Source organism: Suricata suricatta, chromosome 10, assembly GCF_006229205.1.
Source record: "Suricata suricatta isolate VVHF042 chromosome 10, meerkat_22Aug2017_6uvM2_HiC, whole genome shotgun sequence".
Classification (NCBI taxonomy): domain Eukaryota; kingdom Metazoa; phylum Chordata; class Mammalia; order Carnivora; family Herpestidae; genus Suricata; species Suricata suricatta.
In genome coordinates, this window is record NC_043709.1 from 113,946,647 (window position 1) to 113,957,313 (window position 10,667).

Genomic DNA, 10,667 nt, shown 5'->3' on the forward strand with positions numbered 1-10,667 from the left:
TTTGCCTATTTGTGAGTCTATTTAAGGCTGGCAATGTGGGGACAACCATAACTCATCGGGGGTGTGCATGATGGGTAAGGAAGGAGGTTACTGGGCCCATCTGGCCCCCTACCCAATACCATAGGCTTAACGCGGCAGGGAGTTCTCTGTGTGTCCAGTGATTTCTGGGGGAAGAATTCAAGAGCTCTGGCATTCTTCCTCACCCCTCCCCCACAGAAATGGCAGATCAAGGCCATTTCATCCCAACCCCACAGAAAGACAGCATGGCTCCCAGTGGTCCACTTTCCCACGTGCCTGGGCGAAGGGAAGGAAACACCTGGTGCCGTGCTCTCTCCTCCCTAAGGATCCCAGGTGACCCTGGACAGAAGCAACCTGCCACGACTGCCCCGCCCCCAAGGCCATGTGGCTGCAGCAGCGGGAAGGAGGCTGAACCAGCTCCAGCTGGGCTCACGTCACTCTTCCCTTCTCCTGGATGTGAGGCGTGCCCTGTGGACTGGCCTTGCCTTCCTCACATCGTAACGGTGCATTCTCAGACTCATTCAACATGAGGAAAGAGGTCATGCTCAGGCCTTTTCCTTTCACACACTGACTTGATTGGGGTACCTGGGTGGCTCAGGTGGTTAAGTGTTTGACTTCATCTCCGGTCATGATCTCATGGTTTGTGGGTTCGAGCCCCACGTTGGGCTCTGTGCTGACAGCTCAGAGCCTGGAGCCTGCTTCACATTCCGTGTCTCCCTCTCTCCTGCCCTTCCCCCACTAACGCTCTCTCAAAATAAAATGCTTAAAAAAACATGGACCTGATAGAGGTATAATTACATGCAAAAAGGCCATGCATCTTAAGTGTGCAGCTGGATGAATTCTGACAAATGTACCCAGTTAGCCACCACGACTGAACATGTAGATATAGAACGTTTGTTACTTGCCAAAGTTCCCTCATCCTTCGGTCTGTTCTGATCACTGGATCCATCTAATAAAGAGGGGCAGAAGGGCTTCCACTAGCTGTGTGCCTGGGCGAGTTATCTAATCTCTCTCTGTCTCACTTTCTCCACCTACAAAATGGGGACAGTAAGGGGTGCCTGGGTGGCTCAGTCGGTTAAGCCTCCGACTTCGGCTCAGGTCAGATCTCACATTCATGGGTTCGAGTCCCGCATCAAGCTCTGTGCTGACAGCTAGCTCAGAGCCTGGAGCCTGCTTCCGGTTCTGTGTCTCCTTCTCTCTCTGCCCCTCCCCCTCTCAGGCTCTGTCTCTCTCTGTATCAAAAATAAATAAAACATTAAAAAAAAATGGGGACAGTAAGAGTGCCTAAGACAGTGTACCTGGTGTGTGAAGTATGTGGTGTGGTAAGTGCAGAGCACAGAGATTCAGGGTCTGGCACACGCTAGCCTTCCGCACATGTCAGCCGCTACTCCGCCGTCGTTGTCATCATCATCATCATCATAAGAAATGTCTGAGCTTCCTTCCCGGTGACTGCGTTTCTCTAACACAGAGAGGGTGCATGCAACATGGGGAAATCACCTGGGAAGACCACATTACCCCACTATTCTAATAGACTTAGTCCGTCTGTAAATACGGATTTATTCACAAAGGTCTCAGGAAACACTCCTCTCCACTGAAAGGTTCTAACTAATCAGGATTGTTGAGCCCTTGAGCCCAACGGCAACCCATCCCTATACCCCTGGGACGAATCTGGTGTCCCCCTTAGTCTAAAGGCCTTAAGGAGGGCTGATGTCCTGTCTGTTTGGCAACAAGTAGGGGCTGGAGAGGGCTGAGGTTTAGTATAAGGTAGGAAATTAATATAGGAAAAGAAAAATAAAGAAGCACAAAGAAAAAACAACTCCATCTCCCAGAGGCACCTAGCTCTGACATTCTGGCATACTTCCTCTCTGGTTTCTGTGTTGGTTTGGATTTTTTGCCGTATTTTCCTTACATAGCGGGATGGTTATATCACATGAACATTTTTTACATCTTTGACTTAAATTGAGCAGATAGGTATCTTCTCCCTTGTCCCTGAAAACGTATGTTAAAGGTTCCATATCCCTCCACTGTAGGGATACGTCAAATAATTATTCCCGATTTTGGACCTGCAGGTTGCTTCTGGTTTTTCATGACTGTAAATGATGCTCCAGGAACTCCGGTGCATCATCTACTAGCATTCCTTGGTTTGCTGAGAAGCTGTAGTTTCTGTGTAGGCCGTCTGGGCTTGTCCGGACCACAGGCATCATCCCGGGGGGCGGCTTCCTTCCTCATTCCCTGTGGGCTGGAAGGACACACTTTGGTGTCCTCCCGACTGCGAAGTTACTTTACGTGACGCAGAGGGTTTCTCTTACAAGAGAGCAGATCTCTCTCGGTGATGCTCTGTGTTTGGCTCCTTTAATTCTGAGAAGCCATTCCAGCTTTTAGGACCAAACTTCTAGAAGCTGACTTAGTGACTGATGCAAGAGGGAACCTCCACCCAAAGGGGGCCTTTTTTTCTCTTAAGACACAGTAACTTACTTTCCCATTCCTCAACAAGGGCGAAGGTTTAAGCAGAATCACAGAAAGAGCTCTGTTTGGTAGCAATTTTTACCTATCCGACTGGCAAAATGGCAAAGTTTGACGATACTCTGTTTTGGCATAACTGTGTCGAAATGGCCACTGAACACTCATTCCTGGTGGAAACGTGAATTTGCAGGGCCCCTCGGAGGGCAATCTGGCAACATCCATCCATGTCACAAGTGCATATACATTTCGACAAGCAATTCTACTTTTAGGGATTTATTCCACAGACAGACTCCTGTATCCCGACATGATGTCAAAGAAAAGAGGGTCTGTCCATCCGGGTCCTGAAGCAGGTTTGGGGGACACAGCTGTCCAACCAATGTCTGAAATCCTTGGGGTCTAGCAGGCGTGTGGTCTAAACAGGTATCTGCTGGGTGAGCTGGTGAAGAATCAGAAGGTGTCGACAGTTGTGTATGGAAGAAGCAGGCCTTAAGGTTCACAAATGTGGGAGAGAGGAAGACGTCAGACAAAGTGGAGGGCGTGGACACAGAAAGGCATGTGTGAAGAGGGAGCCTGACAGGCAGGGCCGGGAAGGCCTGAGCAGGGGCTGCACAGACTATCCAGAGACAGACAGCAAAGCAAAACCAGGGGGCCGGGGAGGTGGGTAGCAGTCAGCAGCAGAGGATTCCAATGCCATCAACAAGGTCTGGATCTCTCCTGTAAGCCTGTGGTCACTAAAGTGAAACACAAGACCACTTCCATATATTTCAATCTAAAAGAAGAAACCTGGTTGTATTAACAGTTTATACAGGGATATAAGACATAATTTATAAGTAAACCCCACACAGATCAGGGGCACACGCTCCCTTTTATTGCCAGGGGTTTACAAAGAGGTGTGCAAACCCATGCTCAGTGATGGGGCACTGGAACTTTCCAGGAAGTGACGTGATGACATTGGTGGGTAAGGAGGATGCTGGGAGCTGGGACTCCTCCCCCTGAATGCCCAGAACACATGAATCTGGAAGAGGAAAGGGATCAGGGGGAGCTGGGGCTCAGCTCAGCCCTCCTCCTACTCAGATGGGTGACCAAATCCCACGGCCACTGGAGAAGGGTCGTGAGACTGGCTATCTATGGGTTGCAGGATGAAACACAAAGAAGGCAGTTAACTCCGGCCTCCTGCAGAGAACTCCATTCACCTCCTTCCATGCAGCCCGTGTCCCCCAAGATGCTCCCCCTTGGGCTCTAGGGGACAGGAATTTCTGGTCAAGTTCCCTGTCAGGTGCTAACACTGCTTCCTCCCAGGGGCTTCAGAATGTCAGCTTGGTCAGTTATGTGCAGCAGTTTTGGGGCACACGCAGTCTTATTGTTCCCGTGTAAGAGCGTGCTCAGTTTTATTTCTTTGGGATCCTTTAAGTGTGCTTAGCATTTAATTCTCTTCCCATCCCTTTGAGACTCTCCAGGGGTCTGAGTGTGGCTGATGGGGGAGTACAGCACCCTGGCCCATGCTGAGGGTGTAGAAACCCTTACTATTTGGGGATCACGCATGTACTGTGTCTCTTGCTCAAGCTGTAGCAGTCCCAAACCATCCTTGGGAATGGAGTCGTATCTCATTTTTGTCAACCACAAGAGGGAAATTTAGAAGCCTCTCAGTGGTTCAAGAGGGGCAAAGCCTTCAGACGAGACAAAGGAAGAGAAACACAAATCGCACAGTCATCAGTGAGACAGCCACCCCCGTTGCGGTGTCACGCAGACCGTCAAGGTGTTCAGAGAAAAGCCGGCAACATGTCTGGACTCAGGACAGTGAAGAAACGTCTGGAAGCACAGCACAGGTGCTCACTTCTACATTCAAGCCTGTGGATGGCGTGTACATAGAGCTGAGTCCCAGAATCTCTGTCTCTCTTTCCTATCACCTGTTCACTCCAAAGGAAGCCCATGTTCACTACAAGAGAAAAAAGACGCATCTCTCCTACCTCGTGAGAAACTAAGACACGGCCAGAGATTTTGGACACATATGGGGAAAAACACTTTCTTAAGAAGTAGAGTGCGGGTGGAGAAAACCAGCCAAAGCAAAAACAATCCCTTAATCCAGGCACTCAAGGAAGGCACAGGACACACACAACAATTCTTAATAACATTCTTCACCATCTGTAGCTTTTTCATTAAAGAAATGAAAACAGCTGGTGAAAATACTTCACTTTTTATATTAGACCATTTTATTTATTTATTTAATTAAAAATTTTTAAACTGTTTTACTTATTTTTGAGAGACAGAGAGAGAGAGCGTGAGCAGGGGAGGGTCAGAGAGAGAGGGAGACCAAGAATCTGAAGCAGGCTCCAGGCTCTGAGCTATCAGTACTCGAACCCACAAGCCATGAGATCATGACCTGAGCCGAAGCCGGACTCTTAACCAACTGAGCCACCCAGGCGCCCCTATATTAGACCACTTTAGACCATACAGAAGTTCTACCCATAAGAAATAGTCACTAGTCCAACCTAAGTAGTTAGAATAATGTGGCACACAGGGGATGTAGTGGAATTGACCAGTGAAAGTTACGAAGCATTCAGGCAATTCAGCCAATGTTTAATGGACTTGTCTAAATCAAACAGTTTCTAGATACTGTATGTGAAGATAGAGTTTGACGGTGGCATGTGGGCGGAGTTTTGTGTTGATCTTGGAATTCAAAGCCATATCACTGTCAGAATCATGAAATTTATTTTACATTTAATAATTTTGTGGCCACCATACCAAAGAATTTCCTTACATGTTCAAGTTTGCTATTTTGGAAAGGTAATCCAGATAACATATACTCTTTAAATATTCAAAAGATAATACTAAATGCTTTCAACAAACAAGAAGGTAACTCATACGATTTTCCTGTATGAGAGTTTCTGTTTAGGGAAAGGAGGGTGACCCAGAAGTCCTGCAGAACCCTGGCTGTGATTTTTAATAAAAATAAACCCGCACCTGTGTCCAGGCATCTTAAGAGACAAACTCTTCACTCATGTTCCTAAAAGGATACTTCTCTGAGTCACTTCCTTACCAACAGTGAGCCCTGAGGAAGCCACAGTTTCAGCTTCGAGCCTCTAGAAGCTAGGTTTAGGTTTTCTCCCCACTAAAACTATAACCCGGTTTCACAAATAGTTGTATAATTTTATACAACTTTCACTTAAAATGCTTTTTTGGGGCAACCATGAAACCACAAAGGAAAACCCAAACACAAACATTTTGCATTTTTCTGGGTCTAAAATCTCAGCATGTTCAAATACCAGCATTCCCAGTCAGAAACCTACTTTAATGAAAATCGAGAGAAAAAAAAGTTGATGCTCCAAAATCTGAACGGTTTGCGCTTCAAGGCAAAGAGACAGACCATGTGGACTCTATTTTGTATCCTTATGAGCTCGTAAAACCACAAAGACCCAGCCCCACTGTAAGATGAGCTGTTTAGAACAGAAGTTGACCGGATGGTTGTTCCCAGCTCCATAGTTACGCAAGGAATACACAGAGCTCAGATTTTTATCTTACGTTATTCATCATATAGTTAGTTGAGAAACAAATAGTAGATATTGTTGACCACGAGCCAAGACAGCTATATATGATTATGTGCCCTGCTGCAAAATTTTGCAGGAAAGAGAAACTCTAGAGGTTATGATTCCTTTTCCGTGAACACTAACCGTTTCTTTTTATGCTCCAGGGGTAACCTCAGGCCTGATACAAGCATGGGTTGCAGAGATTAGAAGACTGCAGAAAAATACCACTGGGGGTTAAACAGAGCTTTCCGAAATTGTTCTAAATGGACAAATGATGCTTTGCTTTCTTTGACAGCTGTTCAGTAACTGAATACATCTGGGGGGAGAGGCAGGTGCCAAGAGATGTCTAGTTGGTTCGCTACCAGGTTTTCTTTTCCAGTACGCTTTCCAACACTCAGGCTGGTCTTATTTAAGTGCATTAAAAAAAGAAAGATGATTCTTCTCTTAATTTTTTTGTCTCATGTTCTACCCCTGTGAGATAGCATAAACTGCAGATTTAAAGGAGATAGATTTAAGGTTAAAAACTATTCCACGCACCTGAATCTTCCCTGATCACAGGGGGTGGAGGGAGATATGGCTGACTCCCTTTAAGTTACCGCCAAGACGATGTAGCACTCATTCAAATGCACTGATCCTTGGTTGACACTGTTAGCCACTATCACCCAAACCGTTTAATAGTCACTATTCATGTTTCAAATGAGAAGCACGAGGAAGGCGGAGCTCTTCCAGGAGTAGTGAGTAAGCCGCCCACTGAGCAGTCTCATGGAGTGGGGTCCTTCTGGGAAATTCATCCTGGCGTCTGGGTCTGGTCGTCGGCCCCCGCAGAGACCCCGCTCCCAGGTGGACTTGCGTTTGCCAGGCTGACAGAGACTGACAAATGGAAACAAAATGCCAAAGTCTTCCTTTGCAACAAAAACCTCAGCCCTCTGTACAATGGCAATACTCTCGTCGGATAAGTGGTACCTTCTCTCCCCTGAAAGCTAGGCCAACTAAGAAGCCAGCATATTTTTTTTTTGTTGATTATTTATTTTGAGAGAGACAGAGACAGCACAAGTTGGGGAGGGCAGAGAGAGAGGGAGAAAGAGAATCCCAAGCAGGCTCCGCACTGCCAGCGCAGAGCCCAATGCGGGGCTTGAACCCATGAGCCGTGAGATCATGACCTCAGCTAAAACCAAGAGTTGAACACTCAACCAACTGAGCCATCCAGGTGCCCAAGAAGTCAACTTATAATCATAAATTTATTTGGTGGGCCATAGAGAATTAGAAAAAAGAGAGCAAACTATAGGATTCAGATGCATATCAGGCCAAAATAACCCAACACATACAACTTCACAACCAAAATAATCCTGTGAATCACAGTATCCTGCCACCCTACGTGTTGTGATTTTACGTAAAGTAAGTGGCAAATATATAGTTGGGAGGAAAGAACACGGTATCAGGATTCCAGCGTGACACAGCACTTTGCCTGATTTCAATAATTAAAAAAATCTTTAAGCACAGTGCAAATCCCCCTTTCCTTCCTCCCTTCCTGTCTCTTTCTTTCCTCCCTCCCTCCTTCCTTCCATTCTCTCTCTTCTTCCTTTCTTCCCTTCTTTCTTCCTTCCTTCCTTTTGGTACGCTCACGCCCAATGTGGGGCCTGAACTTGCAAACCTGGGATCAAGAATCCTATGCTCAGGGGGCCTGAGTGGCTCAGTCAGTTAAGTTTCTGACTCTTAGTTTCAGTTCAGGTCACAATCTGATGGGTCGTGAGTTCGAGCCCTGCATTGGGCTCTGCACTGATGGTGCAGGGCCTGCTTGGGATTCTCTCTCTCCTCTCCCTCTCTTTCCTTACTCCACTTGCGTTCTCTCTCAAAATAAATACTTAATAAAAACAAAAGAGTCCTATGCTCTACTGACTGAGCCAGCCAGGCTCCCCTCGTGCAAACACTTCAAAAGCAGTATCCATCTCCCTGCCAGGAAAACCGTCTACATTCAGTACTACTAAAAATATACCGTGGTGAAAAAACCCAGAGAGCGAAAACCATTTCAAAGGGGAGGGGCATCAAAAATGAGAGGGCTGGTGGTTAACCAGTTTTCCAAGAGTGCCACCATGTAACTTTTAGTTAGAATTCTTGAAACTCAAATAGGTGGCCAGAGAAATGAATGGCTGCAAGATAAACCTGAGTCCTAATCTCCACCCCAAAATGTGCAAGATTCGAGATGGAAACTAGCATGCATCATGTCTGATTCGATTAATGGGGAATTTAACACTCAGGCATCGTCTTGGCTCATGCTCAACTGAGACCCCACTGCCTTCTCTTCTCCCTCTTTTCCTCAGGGAAGATGAAGTTATTTAAGTAGAGAAGCGGTCCACGCAGGCAGGCACAGGAGACCACCCCCGTGTAGCCCAGGTTCCCCCCAGGCCTCCAAGGATGCACTAAAAATTTTTTTTAATGTTTATTTATTTTTGAGAGAGAGACAGAGACAGAGAATGAGTGGGGAAGGGAAGAGAGAGGAAGACACAGAATCTGAAGCAGTTTCCGGGCTCTGAGCTGTCAGCACAGAGCCTGACACAGGGCTCAGCCCTACGAACTGTGAGATCGTGACCTGAGCCGAAGTTGGATGCTTAACCGACTGAGCCTCCCAGCTGCCTGTTTGAGGACACATCTTTTAAGAGGTTCACCCTCTTATCCTCCTTGGGGGAAACATTCTTTACATATTGTAATCAAATATATTTTATTCCCAGGGCATAATGTTCCACATTTAATCATATCTCTGGCAATCGCCATCTCTGTGTGGTGCCAGACTGTTTTGGGCAGCCTCACACACCATCCGTCTATCACACTCGCCTAGCTGAGACTCAGTGCCCGGTCCTAGCGGTGGTTTTATTCATGTTACGCACATGCGATGGTAAACAGGTCTCCTCCTATCAACGATATGAAAATCTACTTAACCCGGGGCTCAGTTGGTTAAGCGTTCAACTTCAACCTAGGTCATGATCTTGCTGTTATGAGTTCGAGCCCCGCATCAGGCTCTGTGCTGACAGCTCAGAGCCTGGAGCCTGCTTTGGATTCTGTGTCTCCCTCTCTCTCCACCCCTCCTCCACTCGTGCTCTGTCTCTCTCTCAAAAATAAATAAACATTTAAAAAAATTGAAAATCTACCTAACTGCCGGTGTCTATTCAAGCCTTAGATGCAAAGCTAAGGGAAGAGAGCCCACAGGAAAGAACATAAAACCCGAACCAGCCCATCCAGATCCTTGCTGTCATGATAGGAAGCACGATTTAGTCATGGGTTTAATAACAAATTGCAGGCAGAACAGCCTGGACTAAATAAATCCACTCGTAATCACTCCCTGAGCAGAAACATTTGTACTGACGCCTTCCATCCAACGCTTGCTCCCTGCATGCGCGGCCTGGGAACAAAATGGAAAAGCAATGGGAGCTGAGACTGGAGACGCGGCACACACCGGCCTGATGACCCGCAAGCAGCAGGAGCGAGCCGGGTACAGTGAAGTAACAGGCGCGCTCCTCCCCTGCCCTCCTGCTCTGAGGCAGTCCCGCGTCACCTTTCTGGCAAAGTCTATACACAGAGAGCACGGTCTGCAATTTCCGGTTCCATCCAGAGAGAACTTTAAAAGTTCACACCTGAAAAGCAACCCGCCACCGAGTCCTTCCAGCCTTTGACGGCTGCCCCCTTCCAGTCCATCATATGGCTGTTATGACCCGAATCTTTCCAGAACTTCAGTCTCACAGCAAGGGAACTTTCCTTCTGCGCTGGGATGGCTAACGGAACATTGAACTAAAATCAGCTACTGACCAACAAGAACTGGCGATACCAGTGTGAGAGCGGACGTCTCTAAGCGAGTCCTCTGCATCCAGGGCAGGGCTGCGTGGCAGACTTTTGTTTCTGGCCTTGTTTTCCACGTGGGTATTGGAGGAGAGCAGTTCTCTCTGGCATTAAAAACCTTGTGTTCGGGGAAAAAAAAAACTGCGGGGTCCGCCAGTCGTGCACCTGCTGACTGCACCTGCCGGCTCTGCACCCACCAGCCATGCACCTGCTAACCATGCACCCGCCAGCCCTGAATCCACCGGTCATGCACCTGCTGGCCCTGCACCCAATGGCCCTGCACCTCCGGCCATGTACGGCACCAAGCCCACCTTCCACATGTGGGCACTGGTGACCTAGCAAGCCTGGAGTGCTCATGACACCCAGCTCTACCACCAGGTAAGCAAAGGATGATCACCTGCTTCCTAAGGTAAAATGCTTCTTTCTTTCAAGAGACCTTACCAGCTCACCTTTCTGCTCCAGACTTTTCCATGGGGGTAGCAGTTAACTGGTTTTGTGCATCTCACCTGCATCCTTTGGCTCACAGACCCAGCCACCTCACCCCTCCTTCTCTCGGGCACCTCATCCCTCCAATTCCACTTCAGACCCGACTGTCCCTGGCGTATGGCTGTGCCTTCGCTCGAGCCCTCCTCCCAGCCTTTCCTCTCAGCTCTGTCCACGCACCCCCACCACCCGTCCAGGCCTGGTTCAGTTCCATCTTCTCTGCCCCCTGCTCCAAGCCCTTCTGCTCCTGATGCCATGCACCTCTGGCACTTCTGACCTATGCCCTGGTTCTACCCACTTGACTCCTGGCAGTTACGGATCGTTAGATAGTTGTGTTATGTGCTGTGCCTC

The 10,667-nt window shown here is 47.8% G+C and overlaps 1 protein-coding gene across 1 annotated transcript in view; it reads right to left on the reverse strand.

The window, feature by feature from the left end:
* The window catches only part of FAM171A1 (family with sequence similarity 171 member A1), a 92,385-nt gene extending 82,080 nt beyond the window's left edge, over positions 1-10,305 (reverse strand). The window contains exon 1 of the mRNA XM_029955575.1: positions 10,283-10,305. Within this exon, the coding sequence (XP_029811435.1) occupies positions 10,283-10,305 (23 nt within the window). The remainder of the gene's footprint in view (positions 1-10,282) is intronic.
* Positions 10,306-10,667: the final 362 nt, after the last annotated feature.